The 23,697-nt window shown below is 42.3% G+C and overlaps 1 protein-coding gene across 1 annotated transcript; it reads right to left on the bottom strand.

The window, feature by feature from the left end:
- Positions 1 to 12,921: 12,921 nt before the first annotated feature.
- LOC148341747 (uncharacterized) lies at positions 12,922 to 22,878 on the bottom strand. The gene is made up of 5 exons (XM_088287941.1): positions 22,811 to 22,878; positions 22,090 to 22,173; positions 21,711 to 21,867; positions 17,129 to 17,309; positions 12,922 to 14,229 (listed from the first exon to the last, which is right to left on the bottom strand). Exons 1-5 carry the CDS (start codon positions 22,876 to 22,878, stop codon positions 12,929 to 12,931), a joined length of 1,791 nt encoding a protein of 596 aa, XP_088144067.1. The 3' UTR covers positions 12,922 to 12,928.
- Positions 22,879 to 23,697: the final 819 nt, after the last annotated feature.

Genomic DNA, 23,697 nt, shown 5'->3' with positions numbered 1-23,697 from the left:
TTTGTCCATGAAGTGCTATCTGGTTTGTCATCAGTTTGACCTGAGCAGACTGAATCTGTTTCTTCTGAATGAGAGTGGATCATGAAAATACAATGTGTGCAATTTTGAGGTCTTACATTTAAACTTAGTCATATAAATTTAGCATATGAATGCATCAGTAAACACCATGACTACAATCCCAGTCAATCTTATCGATGCACTGTACTTCTACTTTCATTTGATAAATGCTTTTTGTTTAATCAATGTTGAACATATTCAGTAAATATGAACCTGCTAAATTAAATAATTGACCTTCTGTCCCGTAAGTGTTTAATATAATGCCAGCAATCGTAATACAAACCTTCAATATTCATGTCCGGTGTGGCCATTCCCAATAAGAAGGGAAGGCCGGAGAGAGGGGACACCTTTCCCTTTTTTCTTTTTGGGGAGACTTCTTTTGACATCAACATGTGACGAGAATAAAATCTCTTTCTAGCCAAAATGACTGTGTCAGAGAATCTTTTTCCATCACCAATTCTGCCATGCTGGGCGACCTGTCCGGAGGGAAGCTGAGCCAGACCCACACATCAACAACAATATATACCTCATTTTTGGCATTTTGCTCCATTGAGGGTCTCAGGGTGCTGGGGCACAGGCGTTCAACAGCCGGCCGGCTGAACCTTCGGTGAGATGCTTTTACTCACAATGGGTGTTGTGCGCCTGTGTCCAAGCGGTCGGGGCTTTTGGGGTCGTTAAAGAGAGCTTGTGCGTGTGGGTCTGCTGGCTGATTGGTCATGGAAAATGTCCCTGTGTTAGTTTCAATTATTGTTTAAACAAGAGGCCTCTATAAATGATTAAAAAAATTATGATGGGAACTCAGTAAATGGGGACGGGTGTGGGAGAAATGTGCAGAAGATAAAGAAAAGAAAGGTCTAGTGCTTAAAGAGATGAGAAATAAGAAGTGTAAAACTATAGCTATAGACAACATAGTCGTGAATAAGCTCAGTTTGAGCACAGACCCTGGCCAGGGTGTAAATTTTAGCAGGAAAATTATGAGCTAAAAATAGAAATAATGAAGAGAAGCGCGCGTCCACATATCGTATTGGGCACTTTGTGGCATGGAACACAGTAAGGATCGAAGCGTACCGTTGTGTGGAGCCCCTGGAGCTGAGCCGACGGTTTCGCTGGTACGTAGCAAGAGTAATGCATTAAGTCTGGTCGTGGACCCGGGGTCTGACTGATGTTGTGCTCTGCTCCACAGCTTCTCCAATTTGTTTTTGCAACATCTTCGAAAGTTTTTATATTATTGTGAAAGAAATTAAGTTTGTCATGTCATCATGTTTCAAAACTATGCTTACAGGTTAATAGAAGGTCACAAAAACATGGACCTCTTAAACAGGAAAACGTGAGTTCAGTGGTAACAGAGTTGTGTCTATGCTGGCAGTTTAGCAGGAAGCCACAAAAACAGATGCACGTCTTGAACCGTGTTTGACAGGAAACCGTTTAGCTCGCATTTTTAACAGAAGTTTGACCCAAACATGTCTTGTAAGCTGAAATCGTTCGAACAACAGGAAGAGTGTGGACGGGTGTGATGAAGTCAAAGTGTTCATGTTTTTCCATTCTTTATGAGTTTGCATATTCAAATTGCTTTGCTGTGCTTCAATAAAGGCCGCACAGGAGCGGGAAAGCTTTTCTCTTTGCCGGACTGCTCCTCGCGAGTGACAAAGACAATCTTGGCTGGGTGATTCATTTATGAAGGCTTGTCTCGTTTTTGACAAAAACTCTGACATATCTTGTTCAAGCAATTCCTTATGGAATGATTCACTCTGACTCGAAAAACTGTCCACACTGCGGCAAAATGATCAATGGCGGGTGATGAATTTGAGTGGATAAAGCACAAAGGATTAAGTTTTTTTTCATAAATCAAGTACGTATTGGTCTTATTTATGAAATTTTTACTGGCTCGGTCAATGAACCTCCGGTGGCTCTGCACTGTTTTGTGCACATGTGCGTAGTTTCACCTCATCCAAACATTTAAAATTCATTTAATGCATCCATCCAGGGTTGCACGGATCTCATCGGTGATAATGCGCATGCTGCAAGGAATGCATCTGCATCTTTGGCTTACTATGGTCTCAAAAAGGCTGAAAGTCACAACCCCCTTTTCTACCTACAAGTCCAGGAACATTTAGTTCCTGGTAATAAAGTTCCTGTGGCCCAGGTGGTTTGCATCTCATAGTTCCCGGTAATTTTTGCAAATGACAATGATGACGGAACAATGGTAGGTGTTACTTTGTTACTCATTACTGACACCCTTTGGCTGTTATGCATCATTGCGGGTACAAAATAATTCAGTGAACTCATAATATTTTGGTGTATCTTAGTCTAATTTGAATAAATATTGGATAACTTTAAAATCTACAGTCATTATTCAAATATGTCAACACGAAAGTCAGAGTGAAAGTGTTGTTGCTTAATGCTTTTGTGTAAGAACTTTTACTCTTCAAATGTAATTTTGTTTTAAAATTTATTTAGAAACAGAAATTTTATGAATATAAAAAGAGTAATGTCGGAACGTACTCGCAGGATAAATATCATTTTGGGTAAAAAAACCCAAACGTAAATCATACAATAAATAGCGACTCTGATTCCAGGGCCCCTTTAATTCTTTTAGGGATCCAGATTATCATGAAAGCAAAAAGTACCCACGATGAAACTATCCATAAATGCAAAATGAAATACTTGAAAACATATTTCATTTGAACAATTCCTATTTTATCAATGACATTATGTTGCGATGGCCCCCAGTGGCCACCATAAATAAGTTAGGGTCCCACAACAGGTGTTCCATCAGACGCACACAATAGCCTGTGTGTGCTAACTTCGCTTAGCTTCCAGAAACGTCTGTGACTATGTCAGGAATGTAATCGGCATTAGCCGCAACGTGCTTCCTTTTTAAATGCTCGTTTATCACTGTTGTGCGGCTAACGGGAGGCTTACATCGAAGGACGTAATTTTGTGAAATGCCCCCATGGTCCGGTCCAAGTTGGGGTCGCACGCATTGCTCCGTGTGCGGCAGGCACAAGTCAAGGTAGCACGGTAGAAAATAAGACAGTCACCGCATGAGCTTTGACTTGACCAAACCAAATTTGTCTTTTTGTGTCCTGCAGACGTCAGTGAAAACGATCTCTGTTCTGTGAAAGAGGAGCCAGACTTGACTCACATCAAAAAGGAGGAGGAGGAGATCAACAAGTCACCAGTTAACGTTCTCCCTATAAAGACTGAAGCTGAAAACAAGGATGAGAGTGAGGACAACAGAGGGGCGGAGCCTACAAGCAGCAGTTCAAGTCGTCATGTGACAACAGAAGTTGATGAAGACCACTGGGGACCATCACAAGCACATCATGAGGACACATTATCAGACGCTCATGACGACGATGATGATGATAATGGGCAAGCTAAAAGTAAAAGAGCATGTCACACTGACTCATTCACTTCAAAGCTGTCTTTAAAAGGGCACAGAAAAACACACAGTGGTGAAAAACCCTTTTCATGCTCAGTTTGTGGCAAATGCTTCTCTCGAAAGTCTAATTTAGTCAGGCACACAAGAACGCACAGTGGAGAAAAACCGTTTTCTTGCTCAGTTTGTGGAAAATGCTTCTCTGAAAAGTCACATTTACAAATCCACACAAAAACACGCAGTGGAAAAAAACCTTTTTCCTGCTCAGTTTGCGGTAAATGCTTCACTCAAAAGTCTCATTTTGTAATGCACACAAGAACACACAGTGGGGAAAAACCCTTTTCATGCTCAGTTTGTGGCAAATGCTTCTCTAAAAAGGCACATTTAACAGGGACGTAATTTTGTGAAACGCCCCCATGGTCCGGTCCAAGTTGGGGTCGCACGCATTGCTCCGTATGCGGCAGGCACAAGTCAAGGTAGCATGGTAGAAACAATATCAGACAAAGTCGCCGCATGAGGTTTGACTTGACCAAACCAAATGTGTGTTTGTCTTTCTGTGTCCTACAGATGTCAGTGAGAACGATCTCCGTTCTATGAAAGATGAGCCAGACTTGACTCACATCAAAAAGGAGGAGGAGGAGGAGGAGATCAACAAGTCACCACTGAACGTTGTCCCTATAAAGACTGAAGTTGAAAACAAGGATGAGAGTGAGGACATCAGAGGGGCGGAGCCTACAAGCAGCAGCTCAAGTCATCACGTGACAACAGAAGGTGATGAAGACCACTGGGGGCCATCACAAGTACATAATGAGGACACATCAGATGCTCATGACAATGATGATGATACTAATGATGATGATGGGCAAGCCAAAGGTGAAAGGGCATGTCACACTGACTCATTCACTTCAAAGCTGTCTTTAAAAGGGCACACAAGAACGCACAGTGGAGAAAAACCTTTTTCTTGCTCAGTTTGTGGCAAAAGCTTCTGTCAAAAGGCACAATTAACAAGGCACGCAAGAACACACAGTGGAGAAAAACCTTTTTCCTGCTCGGTTTGTGGCAAAAGCTTCTCTCGAAAGTCTAATTTAGTAAGCCACACAAGAACGCACAGTGGAGAAAAACCTTTTTCCTGCTCGGTTTGTGGCAAAAGCTTCTCTCGAAAGTCTAATTTAGTAAGCCACACAAGAACGCACAGTGGTGAAAAACCTTTTTCTTGCTCAGTTTGCGGAAAAGGTTTCTCTCAAAAGGCAAATTTAACAGGACATGCAAGAACACACAGTGGAGGAAAACCTTTTTCCTGCTTGGTTTGTGGCAAAAGCTTCTTTCAAAAGTCAAGTTTAAAAAGGCACACAAGAACACACCGTGGAGAAAAACCTTTTTCCTGCTTGGTTTGTGGTAAAAGCTTCTCTCAAAAGTTTGATTTAACAACCCACACAAGAACACACAGTGGAGAAAAACCTTTTTCATGCTCAGTTTGTGGTAAAAGTTTCTCCCAAAATTCTCATTTAGTAAGGCACGCAAGAACACACACTGGAGAAAAACCATTTTCCTGCTTGGTTTGTGGTAAAAGCTTTTCTCGAAAATCAAATTTAACAAGTCACACAAGAAAGCACAGTGGTGAAAAACCTTTTTCCTGCTCAGTTTGTGGCAAAAGCTTCTCTCAAAAGCTTGATTTAACAATCCACACAAGAAAGCACAGTGGAGACAAGCCATTCAGTTGCAGCGTTTGTGCTAAAAATTTCTTTTCTAAAAAGGGTGCTGAGAGACACGATTGTGCTGGTGAGAATTGCAGCGATACTTGAAGATTAAAAAAAAGAAAAAAAATGAAAGAACTGACTCTTTGTGGTAAGATGTAAATGTGATTTTGAATAAAATATGATGAAATTGAATTTTGCAAAGCTCTTTTATTGACACAAAGCCAATGTGATCAGTGCCAGAAGAAGCATTGTGTCTGAGTGATGATTTGTTTTGGTGTTTACATCAAACATGTAAATAAGATTTATGGCCTTTGCCTGGAATAACATTTTTTAACGTTATGCTTTTCAGTTGTCGTTTTAATCATACCTAATGGAAAAAGTGTGAGAAGAAACGGTGCTTATGAAATCGGTGCCTTCCACAATCATCAATAAAATCACTTGTTCCACTTGCTCAACTGGCCTTCATTACGCTGTGAAAAGGTGAAAAACTGAACTAGAAATTGTTGGAATTTATCTTTAAATCAATTTTAGAATTTAATTTTAAACCAATGTAACCTCAAATTAGTAATCTGACTCCAATTCGTGACTTTACCCAACTCTCACTCATCCAACAATATGCGCGCTCGTTCTGCAATAGAAAGGTATCAGGAAGCTGGCATTTTCACACACGAGTGGATTTATTCCTAACACACAAGTCTACACTTTGGGCTTGGGTCCCTCTCAATACAGCTCTGTGCGTCTCCGCTGTTCAGCAATAATTTATAGACACAATATGCAAATGACACAGAGACAAAGGCATCCTGGCATGATTCTATTGGCTATGTGTACGCTGCAGTTAACTTTAGCTTGCTTTTCTTGGTCTTTCTTCAAGTGGTGGCTCCTCCTGCTTGTGTTTTTTTTTTTCCAAGATGGCGGCGCGCATAGACGCAGCGGCTAACAGCTCTCCCTCCCAGTGCTCCTTATTACTTTTTATTAGTGTTTGCTTGCTCTTATTGGCACCAACTGAGGCACAACATCGATATACCCGCCAGGACATCGTGGACATTGGATATCGATGCGAAATAACCATCACAGAGGAATGTTTCTATGATCGCAAAATTCCGGACGAACTGGCGAGGCTGCCCGGTTCACCGTGGCTTGTCATCGGGACCGGGAGGCGGCGCAGGTGACGCAGAGAGAGGAAGCAGAAGCGGAGCTGCAGGTCCGGTGTCTTGCAACGGCTGCGCCGGCAGCCCCACAGGCAACCACTGCCGAGTCTGTACCTCACCAACGCCAGATCCGTGGTCCACAAAATCGACGACCTGGGATTACAAATCCTGGGAAACCGCTATGTGCGCGATAGCAGTGTGATCGTCGTCACGGAAACCTGGCTGCACGCGGACATCCCCGACGCTAGCATCCAGCTGGCCGGGCGCTCGCTACATCGCGCGGATCGGACGAGGGACACCGGTAAGAGGAGGGGCGGGGGCTCTGTGTTTACGTGCATGAGAACTGGTGCGGCGATAGCACGATCGTCGAGAAGCACTCTTCCCCCGACATCGAGTTCATGTCCGTTAAATGCCGGCCTTATTTCCTCCCGAGGGAGCTAACGGTCGTGATTGTCACAGCTGTTTACATCCCTCCCGACGCTAGCACTAGCACGGCGCTCTCGCTACTCGCGTGCGTCATTAATAAACATCAGCGGGCGCACCCTGATGGCGTTCACGTAGTAGCGGGAGACTTTAATAAGGCCAATTTAAAGACTGTACTCCCAGAGTTTCACCAGCATGTCAAGTGCCCGACGAGGGGAGACAACACTCTCGACCATGTGTACTCGAACATCAAGCACGCATACAGAGCCCTCCCACTCGCCCCCCTCGGCCAGTCAGACCACCTGTCCTTGCAGCTCGCACCTGCGTACACCCCTCCCAGGCGCAGATTCAGGTCCACCACAAAGACTGTGAAAACCTGGCGTGACGACGCCATGAGTGAATTACAGGACTGCTTTCAAGACACAAACTGGGACCTCTTTGATCATCAGGACCTTGATGTCGACACACATGGACTACATCAAGTTCTGTATGGAAACTGTGTCCCTACACAGGACGATACGGACCTTCCCAAATGCGAAGCCCTGGATGTCCAGCAGGGTTCGCTCTCTCCTCAAGGCCCGTGACGCTGCCTTCAGGTCAGGCGACAAAGCCCAGTACAGGGTGGCCCGTGCTGACCTGAGCAAAGGCATCAAGCTAGCCAAGGCAATCTACAAAGGGAGGCTGGAGGCCCACCTTGCCAGTAACAGACCACGGGAGGTGTGGCAGGGTCTACGGAGCATCACCAACTTCCGTGGCGGCAGCACGACCTCTGTAGACCCGAGTGCATCGCTGGCAGAGGAGCTTAACTGCTTCTTCGCTCGCTTTGACTCGCCCCATCCGTCACACCCCCGCACTTCAAGCTCCAACTCCCCCCCACTCATAGTAGAGGAACACGATGTGAGGCGCGTGCTCCTGGCGGTCAACCCCAGGAAAGCTACTGGACCCGACGGAATACCAGGCAAGGTCCTCAGAGCATGTGCCCACCAACTGTCACATGTTTTCTGCAGGATCTTCAACCGCTCCCTGGCTCAGGCAGTCATCCCCTCCTGCTTGAAAACTTCCACCATTATTCCTGTCCCCAAAAAGTCACCAGCCGTCCACCTGAATGACTACCGTCCTGTTGCTCTCACACCAGTCATTATGAAGTGCTTCGAGAGGCTGGTTCTCCAGCACATCAGGGACTGCCTTCCTCCCACTCTGGACCCCTACCAGTTTGCATACCGGGCTAACAGATCCACTGAGGACGCCATCGACACTGCTCTGCATGTTGTACTGGGCCACCTGGAACAACAGCAGAGCTATGCAAGGATGCTCTTTGTGGACTACAGCTCGGCATTCAACACGATCATCCCAGACATCCTCGTCGCCAAACTGGACACTCTCGGCCTCCCTGCCCTCACACGCATCTGGATTAAGGACTTTCTGACCAACAGACCCCAGACTGTGTTGCTCGGCCCCTACACGTCCTCCACCCTCATGCTGAGCACCGGTTCCCCCCAAGGATGCGTGCTGAGCCCTCTCCTGTACGCCCTCTACACCTACGACTGCAGCCCGGCCCACGGCAACAACACCATCGTCAAGTTTGCTGACGACACGACAGTGGTCGGTCTGATCTCGGAAGGTGACGAGACAGCCTACAGAGAGGAGGTAAAGAGACTGACAACTTGGTGCAAGGACAACAGACTGCAACTTAACTCTGCTAAAACAAAGGAGATTGTCGTCGACTTCAGGAGGAACAAGACGCTGCCGCCCCCCCTCTGCATCGAAGGCGTGTGTGTGGAGAGGGTCCACACGTTCAAGTTCCTGGGAGTACAGATCTCCGATGACCTTTCTTGGAGTCACAACACCACAGCAGTGGTAAAGAAGGTCCGCCAACGTCTGCACTTCCTGAGAGTCCTCAGGAAATTCAACCTGGACAGGAAGCTGCTGCTGGCCTTCTACCACTCGTCCATCGAGAGCCTGCTGACGTACTGTGTCTCCACCTGGTACAGCGGCTGCACTGAGGCGGACAGAGTGAGGCTCCAGAGGACAGTCAAAACAGCGCAAAGGATTACTGGCTGCCCTCTCCCCTCGCTGTCGGACATCTACACCGCCCGGTGCCTCAGAAGGGCTCTCAACATCGTCAAAGACAATACCCACCCAAACTCACACCTGTTCGACCTGTTGCCCTCTGGCAAGCGTTACAGATGCATAAAATCAAGGACCAATAGACTGAGAAACAGTTTCTTTCCGAGAGCCATCTCCATACTGAACTCTCACACACACACGAGACCACCCTAACCTTGCAAAACAGCATTGTGATGTGTTTCTATATGCCCTATTCAGTACTGAATTCCATTGCACTGTCTTATTTATTTATCTAATTTATATATTGTCTGTATTATTGTTGTATTGCACTGGAGAGGGGAGCCCTCTAATCTCGTTGCACACTTGAGTACAATGACAATAAAGGGATTTCTATTCTTTCTATTCTATTCTATATATATATACATATATATATATATATATAAGTGGTGTCAGAAAAACGTGTTTAATCCAACACCCCTCTTTAACGGCGTCAATATTTTTAACGAGCGATTACGACCCATCTTGGCCTAATAAACAAAGTAGTCCTATGACGTAGCACTGACGCTTGCGAGACCGGAAAAAAAACATCAAGCATGCGAAATTTAGGACACGCCTGCATGGGCTTGCTGTGGGGATTTGTCGCCGGTTTATAGAACTAAAAGCATCATGGCGATTGGTAAAAATGACGCAAATTCAATTCTGAACGCCAATTTTTTTTTTTAACTTACCTCATGGTGTCATTGATAAGAGCAAAGTCATTTGTGTGTATTGCCATCGTGAACTGAACTCCTATCGCAGCACGTCCAGTTTAAAATACCATTTGATTGCCAAGTACACCGCTGATGCCAATTCTCCAGCCCCTTGTCAAACCCAGGCATCCATGGATAATTTGCAACTGAAACCGATGGATGGATCAACTAAATTGAGACTCACCAAAGCCATAGCGAAGTCGGTGGCCACTGCGTGTAAGCATCGTGGAGGACGAAGGTCTGGCTGAAATACTTCGCATTGCGTCTATAGATATCTTCATTGTAACCCTCATTCAAGATTTGCAGGAAGCGGGGAAGGCGGAAGCGGTCGCGCTCGCGCTCATCGTCAGGAGAACGTGATGATGTGACCTCATTATGTGCTTGTGATGACCCCCAGTGGTCTTCATCACCCTGTGATAACTTCAGCTGCTGCTTGGAGGCTCCGCCCCTTTGTTGTCCTCACTCTCACCCTTGTTTTCATCTTCAGTCTTTATAGGGACACAATTCAGTGGTGACTTGTTGATCTCCTCCTCCTCCTTTTTGATGTGAGTCAAGTCTGGCTCCTCTTTCACAGAACAGAGATAGTAGGATAGTAGGACACAAAAAGACAAAACACACATTTGGTTTGGTCAAGTCAAACCTCAGGCGGTGACTTAATTGTTTCTACACTGCTACCTTGACTTGTGCCTGCCTCACATAGAGCAATGCGTGCCACCCGGATTTGGACCGGTCCATGGGGTAGGGGGGAATTTCACCAAATTAAACCTCCCTTTCATAGCAGCACGGCAGTGATAATCGAGCATTTAAATACATAAACACCCAAAAAAGGCCAAAAAAATGGACAAAGCTGCATAAGGGTGATTTTTTTTTTTTTTTTTTACATCTGCTTTAGGAATGTTTATATTTGAGAACGGTGTTTTTTTTGTGTCCACTGTGTGAAGGTTCATTTGTTCTGACATACCTTATGATTCTAGGATCTGGTTTTTAGGAGATGTTGATATGATTCATGTGGATTGTCACAAATATAATTTGTTAGCCAGCACTGCTGGGAAAATAATAGTACTCGTCAATTGGAAGTGTGAGAAGTCACCATCACAGAGTCACAGGTTGAATGAACTTTCTTCTTATTGTACGGCAGAAAATATTTTGTTTGGAGTTCGGAGGAAGCCCACAATCTTTGGAAAAATCTGGGGAAATTTCCTTTACATTATGCCAACGTTGTCTCCTACCGGGTAGCATTTCTGTACTTGACAGGGGTTGTTCAAATATTTTTTGTTTAGCGGTAATGTAGCATAATATCTATTTATTTATATTTTTCATCTTGACCCTTAGTTGGATTTTTATACTTGCAAAAAAGATGTTTGATTGGTTTGTGTGTATGCTGTTTCGATGTTAATAAAAGCTAAATAAAAAAAAGGCATTTTCCTCTAACAAATGGATGTGTTGATGCATATAGTTAACAATAGAAAGTTGTTCTTTACAAGCAACCAAACCTTGACCCAGAGAGTCTCAACAACTATAGCCCGGTTTCAAATCTTCCGTTTATTGCAAAAATTCTTGAAAAGGTCGTAGCTCAAGAGGGACCTGATTCTCCACAAGAGATCACTTGTTTTTTCTTCATCTAAAACATCAAAGTCGTTGACGAGCTTGATGGAGTTTCTCGATTTGTAAAACCGATTTCTGGTCATGCTTTCCGCCACAATTTTCACTCTCGTACTTGAAGCGCAATACATTTGAATGTTTGGCTATCCTAGACTGCCCATGTCAATAGAATTTCCCAAAAATCTGCAGTAAAATTTCCTCTGCTTCTGGGAATGACCCTTTCTTGTCATTTGGAAAAAAAGAGCAAAATGGATGAAATAACTTCAAACGTCCACTACAAAGGACATGTTTTAAACACTTGAATACTAGGCTCAAATAGACTTAAAATAACTCAAACAACACTTTAACATGTTCATAAGAGTCTTATAAATAAAATGCCAACAGCATTTCAAGGCAAAATGTCTTTGATAAAAAGTATTAAACACTTACTTTTCCTCTTCCCATAAAAAGTGCTTGCACTGAGGGAAGCCATTTTCATCTACGGTGATGTCAAGGTAACAAACCACCCACCCCTACAAATCTGGTATCATTGGAAAGCTCTGAATGTCCTCTATAGAGCACAAAAAGAGTTAATGCAATTGGATGCACTGGGTGGGAGATATTTAGGTTTAAAAATGTCCTCTACAGAGGACAAATTTGAACTACTGGTCGTCAGGAGGATATTTCAATTTATATTTAAGCTTGCTTATGTAATAATACAATATTTATTCAATTATTTTAGTATGTAAAATTCTCAACAATTTAAACCTTTTTATTTCACACTTGAATATTTCTTAACATATTTGTTCTTTTGAATTTGGATGCAATTTAAATTATTACATCCATCCAGCCATTTTCTGCCGCTAATCCGGGGTCGGGTTATTGAATTAATTTTTAAAGTATTTTTTATCATTCAATATTTATTTCAAGATCAGGACTCTTCTAAATGAGTTCAATATTTATAAAATGTTTCTATATTTATTATTAATTGAATTAAGTCTGTATGTGGTTTCCAATTTTACATTTTAATATTTTCCTATTTCAATATATAAATAATCCAATGTATAAAAAATATAATACAGCATGAAAAAAAATATTTGGTATATTTGACAAAATTATAGTTTTTCCAAAGTGAGATTTTGCTTAGCAACAAACGCCAAACCCTTGATAGAGCTCAACCTAGAAAGTGTATTTAGCAAGTCAGAAATTTATTCAGAAAGCGTAATATTAAATGTATGTGAGGGGATATTTGAAGAGTTTGAGTTTTGTTCAATGGACCATTCATATACGAGCCAGCCAAACACAGCGAGAAAACCAGCGCTGACTCCAGTCGCCATCAAGTTGCCAACTCCTGACATACCAAAACCTTTGAGAGAAACTGAGACGATTTGCGTTTCTCGGTCTGGTTCTTTTTATCGTTCAACTTCTAGATCTGTTTTTCACCTTTTCACGGCATAATGAAGGCCAGTTGAGCAAGTGGAACAAGTGATTTTATTGATGATTCTGGAAGGCACAGATTTCATAAGCACTGTTTCTTCTCACACCTTTTCCATTAAATACGATTAAAAAGACAACTGAAAAGCATAATGTTAAAAAATGTTATTCCAGGCAAAGGCAATTTATTTTCTTTACATGTTTGATGTAAACACCAAAACAAATCATCATCACTCAGACACATTGCTTCTTCTGGCACGGATCACATTGGCTTAATGTCAATAAAAAAGCTTTGTAAAATTCAATATACCATATTTTATTCAAAATAAAAATTTACATCTTACCACAAAGAGTCAGTTCCTTCAGTTTTTTATTTTCTTTTTTTAAGCTTCAAGGATCGCTGCTTTTCTCACCAGCACAATTGTGACTCTCTGCATTCTGTTTAGTGGAGAATTTTTTAGCACAAACGCTGCAACTGAATGGCTTTTCTCCATTGTGTGTTCTTGTGTGGCGTCGTAATTGCGAGTTATGATAGAAACTCTTTCCACAAACTGAGCAGGAAAAAGGTTTTTCTCCACTGTGTGTTCTTGTGTGGATTGTCAAATGCGACTTTTGAGAGAAACGCTTGCCACAAACTGAGCAGGAAAAAGGTTTTTCACCACTGTGTGCTGTTGTGTGTTTTGTGAAACTTGCCTTATGAAAGAAACTCTTGCCACAAACTGAGCAGGAAAAAGGTTTTTCACCACTGTGTGTTCTTGTGTGGATTTGTAAATTTGACTTTGTTGAGAAGTATCTTCCACAAACTGAGCAGGAAAAAGGTTTTTCTCCAGTGTGTGTTCTTGTGTGGCGTCGTAATTGCGAGTTATGATAGAAACTCTTTCCACAAACTGAGCAGGAAAAAGGTTTTTCTCCACTGTGTGTTCTTGTGTGGATTGTTAAATTTGACTTTTGAGAGAAACTCTTGCCACAAACTGAGCAGGAAAAAGGTTTTTCACCACTGTGTGCTGTTGTGTGTTTTGTGAAACTTGCCTTATGAAAGAAACTCTTGCCACAAACTGAGCAGGAAAAAGGTTTTTCTCCACTGTGTGTTCTTGTGTGTTCTGTTAAACTCTTCTTATGAGAGAAGCATTTTCCACAAATTGAGCAGGAAAAAGGTTTTTCTCCACTGTGTGTTCTTGTGTGTTCTGTTAAATGTGACTTTTGAGAGAAGCATTTTCCACAAATTGAGCAGGAAAATGGTTTTTCTCCACTGTGTGTTCTTGTGTGGTTGGTTAAATGCGACTTTTGAGAGAAACGCTTGCCACAAACCGAGCAAGAAAATGTTTTTTCTCCACTGTGTGTTTTTGTGTGCGGTTTTAAAGACAACTTTGAAGTTAATGAGTCAGTGTGACATGCCCTTTCACCTTTGGCTTGCCCATCATCATCATCATCAGGAGAGCGTGATAATGTGTCCTCATTATGTACTTGTGATGGCCCCCAGTGGTCTTCATCAACTTCTGTTGTCACGTGATGACTTGAGCTGCTGCTTGGAGGCTCCGCCCCTCTGTTGTTCTCACTCTCATCCTTGTTTGCATCTTCAGTCTTTATAGGGACAAGGTTCACTGGTGACTTGTTAATCTCCTCCTCCTCCTTTTTGATGTGAGTCAAGTCTGGCTCCTCTTTCACAGAACAGAGATCGTTTTCACAGACGTCTGCAGGACACAAAAAGACAAATTTGGTTTGGTCAAGTCAAAGCTCATGCGGCAACTTTGTCTTCTATTGTTTCTACCGTGCTACCTTGACTTGTTCCTGCCGCATACGGAGCAATGTGTGCAACCCCAACTTGGACCGGACCATGGGGGCATTTCACAAAATTACGTCCTACGATGTAAACCTCCCTTTAGCAGCACAACAACAGTGATAAACGAGCATTTAAAAAAGAAGCACGTTCCGGCTGATGCCCGATTTAATTCCTGACATAGTCACAGACGTTTCTGGAAGCTAAGCGAAGTTAGCACACACAAGCTATTGTGTGCGTCTGATGGAACACCTGTTGTGGGACCCGAACATATTGATGGGGGCCACTGGGGGCCATCGCAACATAATGTCATTGATAAAATAGGAATCCTTCAAGCGAAATATGTTTACAAGTATTTCTTTTTGCATTTAGAGATAGTTTCATCGTGGTTATCGTATTTTCGCGACCATCAGGCGCACTTTAAAGTCTTAAATCTTCCCCAAAACAAATGATGCGCCTTGTAATGCGACTCGCCTATTATATGGACTATGGATCCCCTGCTTGAAAATGGCAGTCTGTTCGGCACGAAAGCGGAAGAACAGGACACACCCCGCTGTGATATGATTGGCTGCTGGCCGTGTGGGGCACTGTCATCAACTCACCGACAGATGTCACCATTTGCGATGCAAATCATTGTCATATTCTTCTAAACATCGGAAAAACTTAAGATTTAAACCGTATGCAAATGAACAAACATTTTAGTTCCCAAACATAAACTTGACAGATGAATTAAACTTAACTTTTGTTTCTGGTTTTGTTGTTGCCACCATGTTGTCGGTTGGACAGTATTCCAAATGTCATGCCATGTCATTATCCACACCGCTTTTCCTGTACTGGGTCGCGGGAGAGTGCTGGAGCTGACGTGATAAAGTGTTTCTTAATGTCAACATATTTTCACCTTTGCCTTTTTACAGGCTTTTTCGCCAGTGCTATGGTGCCTTGATTGTCCTCAAAAACAATTAGTCGCTCTTTATTTTTTGCATGAGATATTTTTTTTATCTCCCACGTGGATTGAGCTCTTAAGTAACTAAAAAAGTAAAAGAAAAAAATAATTAAGGTTCTTTAAGAATATGAATATGCAAGAAAGAAATCTCTCAGCTCAACATTTCACATTGTCGTTTGTCAAATGTTGATAAATTGTATTTTTCATTCGGGATTTGTCTGTTGTTTTTCATTTATTTGCACGTCACTATTTAAGTATTTTTTTCTTTTACTATTCTTTACCTCTATCAGTATTTAATTCGATTTTCATGGAATTATTTAAGCTTGCTTATGTAATACTATAATATTTATTCAATTTATTTAATACATAAAAATTATTTAAATATTTTGTTTCTATATTTATTATGAATTTAATTAACTCAGTATGTGGTTGTGAATTTTAAATTGAAATATGTCGCTGTTTTATTATGTAAATGTTAGAGTGTTAAAAAATATTTCGGTATTTATTTAGGTACTTAAATATTTAATTATTCGTTTCAGTATTCATTAAATTACGGTGATTCACTTTTGCAATTCAGACGCGCAGCAACGAACTGCGTAATGCGGATCCTCTCCTCCGTGGTGACGAAAAAAAAGAAGCGGGAAGATTTACGAAAGCAGGAACGGACCGTGCATCAGCAGAGCGATAAATACACTGTGTTCAGGAGGCGCACACGATATTTGTGCCTTTCTTCATTTTTACTTTGTTTATTAATGTACATTGTTTGCATTGGCCTCAAGGACTCATTCGGCGTGTATGTATTTGTAGTTTTCACTGTGTCACGTGATTTCCTAAAGCCATCAAAGGAAGAGAAATAAAAAAAGAAAATCTGGACATCAGTCTGAATCGTGGCCTTTTCACTGGACCGGTGTAGCTACACTCTTGACATTCCAAAATCTTTGAGAGAAACTGAGACTACTTGCATTTATCTTTCTTGTTCTATTTAAAGTTCAACTTCTCGTTCAGTTTTTCACCTTTTCACAGCGTAATGAAGGCCAGTTGAGCAAGTGGAACAAGTGATTTTATTGATGATCGTGGAAGGCACCGATTTCATAAGCACCGTTTCTTATACCGTTTATTATATTTTATTCAAAATCACATCTTACCACAAAGAGTCGGTTCCTTCAGTTTTTTTGTCCTTTTTTTAAGCTTCAGATCGCTGCAATTCTCACCAGCACAATCGTGTTTCTCAGCACTCTGTTTAGTGGCAAATTTCTTAGCACAAACGCTGCAACTGAATGTCTTGTCTCCACTGTGCGTTCTTGTGTGGATTCGTAAATTTGACTTTACAGAGAAAGATTTACCGCAAACCGAGCAGGAAAAAAGGTTTTTCTCCACTGTGTGTTCTTGTGTGGCTTGTTAACGTTGAGTTTTGAGAGAAGCTTTTACCACAAACTGAGCAAGAAAAAGGGTTTTCTCCAGTGTGTTTTCTTGTGTGGATTCGTAAATGTGACTTTCCAGAGAAGCTTTTACCACAAACTGAGCAGGAAAAAGGTTTTTCTCCAGTGTGCTTTCTTGTGTGGCTTGTCAAACAAACATGACATATCAGAGAAGCTTTTGCCACAAACTGAGCATGAAAAAGGTTTTTCAACACAGTGTGTTTTTGTGTGAATTTGTAAATTAGCCTTTCTAGAGAAGTATCTTCCACAAACCAAGCAGGAAAAAGGGTTTTCTCCACTGTGTGTTCTTGTGTGGTTTGTTAAATGCGACTTTTGAGAGAAACTCTTGCCACAAACTGAGCAGGAAAATGTTTTTTCTCCACTGTGTGTTTTTTTGTGCAGTTTTAAAGACAACTTTGAAGATAATGAGTCAGTGTGACATGCCCTCTCACCTTTAGTTTGCTCATTATCATCATCATCGTCACGAGCGCCTGATAATGTGTCCTCATTTTGTGCTTGTGATGGCCCCCAGTGGTCTTCATCACCTTCTGTTGTCACGTGATGACTTGAGCTGCTGCTTGGAGGCTCCGCCCCTCTGTTGTCCTCACTCTCATCCTTGTTTTCATCTTCAGTCTTTATAGGGACAACGTTCACTGGTGACTTGTTGATCTCCTCCTCCTCCTCCTTCTTTTTGATGTGAGTCAAGTCTGGCTCCTCTTTCACAGAACGGAGATCGTTTTCATTGACGTCTGCAGGACACAAAAAGACAAATTTGGTTTGGTCAAGTCAAAGCTCAGGCGGCGACTTTGTCTTATATTGTTTCTACCGTGTTACCTTGACTTGTGCCTGCCGCATACAGAGCAATGTGTGCGACCCCGATTTGGACCGGACCATGGGGGCATTTCACAAAATTACGTCCTACGATGTAAACCTCCTTTTAGCAGCACAACAGTGATAAACGAGCATTTAAAAAGGAAGCACGTTGCGGCTGATGCCCGATTTAATTCCTGAATTAGTCACAGACGTTTCTGGAAGCGAGCTGAAGTTAGCACACACAGGCTATTGTGTGCGTCTGATGGAACACCTGTTGTGGGACCCTAAGATATTAATGGGGGGCCACTGGGGGCCACCGCAACATAATGTCATTGATAGAATAGGAATCCTTCAAGTGAAATATGTTTACAAGTATTTCATTTTGCATTTATAGATAGTTTCATCGTGGGTACTTTTTGCTTTCATGATAATCTGGATCCCTAAAAAAATTAAAGGGGCCCTGGCATCAGAGTCGCTATTTATTGCATGATTTACGTTTGGGTTTTTTTTTTTGCCCAAAATGACATTTAGCCTGCGAGTACGTTCCGACATTACCCTTTTTATTTTTTATAAAATTTCTGTTTTTAAATAAATTTTAAAACAAAATTACGTTTGAAGAGTCAAAATCCCTACACATAAGCATTAAGCAACAACACTTTCACTCTGACTTTCATGTTGACATATTTGAATAATGACTGTATATTTTAAAGTTAGCCAATATGTATTCAAATTTGACGAAGATACACCAAAATATTTTAAGAGTTCACTGAATTATTTTGGAACTGCAATGATGCTTAACAGCCATAGGGTGTCAGTAATGAGTAACAAAGTAACACAACATTGTCATTTGCATAAATTACCAGGAACTATGAGTTGTGGGGGAGATGCAAACCACCTGGGCCACAGGAACTTTATGACCGGGAAATAAATGTTCCTGGCCTTGTTGGTGGAAAAGGGGGTTGTGACGTTCTTCCTTTTTAAGCCCATTGTAAGCCAAAGATGCAGATGCATTCCTTGCAGCATGCGCTTGTTCACTGATGAGATCCGTGCAACCCTGGATGGATGCATTAAATGTATTTTAAATGTTTGGATGGGTACATGTGCACAAAACAGTGCAGATCCACCGGAGGTTCATTGACTCTCACCCGACGAAGCCAGTACAAAGTTAATAAATAAATAAGACCATTACGTGCTTGATTTTTTTTTTAAACTTAATATTTTGTGTTTTATCCACTAAAATTGATCAACCGCCATTGATGTTTTCGCCGCAGTGTGCATATTATTGAGAGTCAGGCAGAATTACTTCCGGAAGGAATTGCTTGAACAAGATATAAATACCAGAAAATGTAAAATGTTAAATAATCAGTTCAAATTTTATGAAAAAAAAAAAACCATGGAGTTCACCCCCCCATTGGTTATTCTTTGGCATATATTTTCTGCACTGATTTCATTTGGCAAAAACAAATGTTCAGCAGACCTGCAAGTAAAAGGCAATATTTAAAAATAAAGCGGCAATAACCTTGGACGCATTTCCCCAAACAACTTAATGTTGTGATGCATATTTTTAACGATAGAAAGTCGTTCTTGACAAAGCAAATGAGAGTAAGACGTGTACAAACCCGCTTCGTGTAGCACAACAGGAGGCTGCTTGTTAACTTCGCCCAGCAGTCGAAGATGTTGCTCGTTATCTTCTTTTATCCCACAAAGTTCGTCTTTGTACTTGGGTGTCGTTCTTTCACACATTTTCAAATGATAATTCCAAAAAATCCGCCCTTGATCTCTGCTTTGCGATGAGTCAAATGCCTCTTTTTGTTAGCGGCTAACAAGCTAACAAGCTAAGCTAACTACGCCGAAAAGCATCAACGCGCGAAGATAAGGTTATCGGGACACAAAGACTTAATGAATTATGTCGTAGTCCTTTAGCGTATCACTGGACATCCTTTGAGAAAATTACAGTCAGTTCCACACGAAATCAGAAGAATTTAGCGGTGGGTGTTTTTGTTCCGGTGTGGACGGGTCGGTGGATGTGGTCGAGGTCCTTCGGAAGCTGCGCGCTTGCTTATGACGTCATGCTTTAAGCGCGTATTTTCCAAATATATTTATTTGCCTCAGTGTTTTTTTTTACACCTGGCTGTTCTATTTTAATATTTATTTTATATAATATTTTAATTCGTTGATAAAAAAAAATAACAAAATAACTAAATTAACGCCACATTGGCGAGTCATCTCTCGCGCCTATGCCCCGAGAAGCCGCTGCTGGAACAGCAGTGGGACGTTTACGTTTCTCCGACCGAACTTGCAACAATGCTGTGGTTCACTCGGGCTGCAATATTGTATGAATATAATGTCGGCATATACTCGCAGTGCCTCTCAATTATTTCACGCCCGCCCCTACCAAGAAGAAAAAGATTCGCGCCCCCCCACCACCAATTGTTTTTCTGTCTTTGTAGATTGATATTAGATTGTCAATAAAATATCCCTTAACTAACCTAAATTGATAAGAAATATAATTTTGAGAACTATTATAGTGAGGATCTCGAAGCTCAGTACTCTGTTGTGCAAATATTGATGAGATGACAAATATTTGTCATGTTATTGTTGGAGTTGGGTCACCGTGGAAATGAGAAGTATTTAGTAAATCAACCTTTAAAAGCCAAACTTACTCCAATGCGTGTTCGTTTTTTGTGCTCAAGAAGAAAAGGGTAAAAAAAAGACTCAACAACTGATTAGAGTTCCGATATTTAGTTTCTTCAATTTCTGGAGTTCAGGAAATAATACAAAGACAGATATCTGGGCGTCTTTTTCTTAATCTCACGAGAAAACTGCACTCGGGCGAGCACAGTCGAAAAATGCGCGCCATCTTTCAGCCCAGCTTCAGTTTTTATAGGAGTTTTATATGTCAAAGGTAATGTAGGTTGAATCGGTCGTCCTCGCTCCCTCCCACGGCACGGGTCCACGTCCAAGGGAAGGTCCTCCCCAGGTTAGTCATCGTCTGGTTAGTTGATTCCCGTCTGGTCCCCAAGACTGACACGCCAAGGCTGGCCTTCTCCGGCGGGCAGTCCCTCCGTCTCTCTCTCCGCTGGCATTCTTTTGTAATCTTGTCGGTGTGTGCGCGTGTATGTGCGTGTATGTATATGTCTGTGTGTGTGTATGCGTATGTGCATGAGCTCCGATCTCCAATTGTTCTGTCTTTCGGAATGTGTTTCTTTTGATCGCGTCTGTGTGAGTCCTCCAGTGCCCAATTTGGTATATTTCCCTCTACAGCCCATGTGGAGAATGTGCTTCGTCGTATTTGTCCATGAAGTGCTGTGAATGTGAGGGCAGCTCATGGAAATGCTATGTGTAGAGGTTATTTTAGATTCCATTAGTTTCTTCTTATTTTCGTTGTTCAACCTCTTCGTTTGGTGGCGAATAAAAACAACTTTTTACGCGTGAACAAACACTGATGGTCGAAGCACGGCAAAAAGACTGTGTTGCTCCTTCGCCATCATCTTTAAGTCTTCTTCAACCAAAAAACACTTTCTTCTTCGTGCATTACAGTAAATAAAGAATTGCGCCCTCTAACGTTGACACATTTCACTCCACAAATCAAAATAATTACAAAAGACAAATGGCAAAAAACAAATATTTGCAATCATTATCCATAAAAATATAAACATTTGTGAAATGGCGCTAACAACTCATATTCAGAGACACAAAAGACAAGGGCCCGGAAACCCTCAGTGTTGAGAGAACACTATATCGGCAAAGGTAGGCCCCGCATAGTCTCCCTATACATTGATGACGGCGCTGAAGAAAGCGGACACAGAGACTGTGACTGAATATATCATCAGAGCTGAACAGATTATCATTATATTATATGGCGAGCGAAGGGTTGATGATGGCAATGATTATGAGAGGGCTACGGGAAAAATATAAGCCTTTCATGTTAATGGTGACGCACGACTCAATGGACATTTCGCTGGGGGAGTTCAAGGCCAAATTATGGAACTTCGAGGCAGCGGAAGACACAGGATCACTCGCCGAGGAGGCCGGAGAGACAGTGATGAAAGCACGGGCGGCGCAAAAGAAGAAAAGCAGACGGAGCTGGCGTGTTGGCGATGCGGCGAAAAGGGTCACCGTAAAGATGACTGCTCAAAGACTAGTTGGTGTAGTTCCTTTAAACACACGGGACACGCGGACAAAGCATGCCGGAAGAAGCGCGGACAGAGCGCCCGGTACGCGTGCGTCCAAAAAGGCGGAGACGATGACGGCGGTGGCAGCCATGAAATGCAACATGATGACGCCAGGAGAGCAACCGGAGGTGAGGATTACTTCTTCAGGATGGAGACTGAGAATACCAGCTGGACAGCACAGCAGATGCAACAAAAGGTACTGACTGTGGACACAGGTGCATCGTTCCACTTTATGAACGACAAAAGATGGTTTAAGAACTTGGTGAGCAATTTCAGGCCGGAGAAACACAGCATGGGGCTCGCAGATGGGAAACGTGTTTTTGGGCTGGCACAAGGCAAGGGAAACGCACAGGTATGTTTAATCGACAGTAAGGGGCGTCGGTGTAAAGTTACGTTCAAGAACGCCCTCTACATCCCATCCTTGCCTCAAGAACTGTTTTCCGTGAAGCGAGCTACGGCTAAGAGTGCCAAAGTCTTCTTCAAGGAAGGTGAAGACGTTCTTACGGCGCCTGATGGTCCAACATTTGACATTTAAAAGAATGTACTACTTGATAACAGAGTGTGATGAAAACGATGTGTGTAAAGTCAGCCATGATATTCAGACATGGCACAAGATAATGGGGCACTGCAACTATGAGGATATATTGAAATTGCAAAATGTAACAGTTGGCATGCACATTAGTGGTGCGAAACACAAGCCTGATAAAGAATGTGATGTATGCATAAAAGGGAAGTTCACCCAAACGAGAAACCGAAATCCAACTGACAAGGTAAAGACATTGCTAAAACTGGTGAACACAGATTTAGCTGGTCCGATTAGCAACAAATCCATTGATGGTTTTAAGTATGTGCAATCTTTTACAGATGTGTATACAGGTGCGGTGTTTGTTTATTTTTTGAAAGCAAGGATGATGGTGATGCTCTTCAAGCTACCAAGAAGTTCTTATCTGATGTAGCACCATATGGTACTGCGATCAGACAATGGAACCGAGTTCACAAACGGAGACTTTAAGACACTGCTACGAAAGAACAAGATTAGACATGAAACCTCCTGCCCTTATTCCCCACACCAGAATGGCGTAGCAGAGAGGGAATGGCGTACTCTCTTTGAGATGGCCAGATGTAAGCTTATTGACTGCAACTTACCAAAGAGCCTGTGGCACTATGCTGTTCAGGAGGCAGCATATACAAGAAATAGGTGTTTTAATAAGCATACTGGCACCACACCATACACAGCACTGACAGGGAAAATGTGTAACTTATCTAGGATGCACAAATTCGGGTCAATATGCTATGCCTATCAACAAGACAGGGGTAAACTAGACTCTAGATGCGAAAAAGGACATTTTGTGGGGCACGACAAAGGCAGTCCAGCCTTTCTAGTTTATTATCCAGTGAGACAAAGGTGTTCCCACAGACTGGTAAAGTTTGTCACCAAGACAACATGTGAAAATGAAACGCTGATTTATGAGTTAGACCTGCAACCTAGAGTGAGTTGTGAAGTCAAAGACACCCCACAACCTAGTGCGAGCACAGACATACAAATTGGTGGTTCAAAACAACCGAAAGACGATGATAACAAGCACCCAAAGGGACACCACAGGTCCCAGGCAGTGGGAGATATCCAACCCGAGAACGTAGACCACCGGGTTATCTAAAAGATTATACTCAAGACAGCAGTGAGGAGGATGACAGTACACTCGTTAGCATAGACCACCGCAACAGAGTAATGTGCAATATTCCCCTAAACTTTAAAGAGGCCTTAACATCAACTGAGTCAGAAAAATGAAAGAAAGCAATGGACAAGGAGATGAAGTCCTTAGAGGACATCCACACTTTCACTTTGACTAAATTGCCAGATGGCAGAGAGACAGTGGGAGGAAAGTGGGTCTATTCAATCAAGGAAGGCAGTGATGGACGTGAGATGTACAAGGCCAGGTTTGTAGCGAAAGGCTATAGCTAGAGAGCAGGAATAGACTATGGTGAAATATTCTCACCAACAGCAAATCTGACTCGTGTACGGGTGGCGATGC

The sequence above is a fragment of the Idiotropiscis lumnitzeri genome, chromosome 2 (assembly GCF_059441095.1).
Source record: "Idiotropiscis lumnitzeri isolate Australia: NSW breed Sydney's pygmy pipehorse chromosome 2, RoL_Ilum_1.0, whole genome shotgun sequence".
In the NCBI taxonomy this organism is placed as follows: domain Eukaryota; kingdom Metazoa; phylum Chordata; class Actinopteri; order Syngnathiformes; family Syngnathidae; genus Idiotropiscis; species Idiotropiscis lumnitzeri.
Note: the sequence above shows the minus strand (reverse complement) of the source record. Positions and strands in the feature narration are given on the sequence as shown.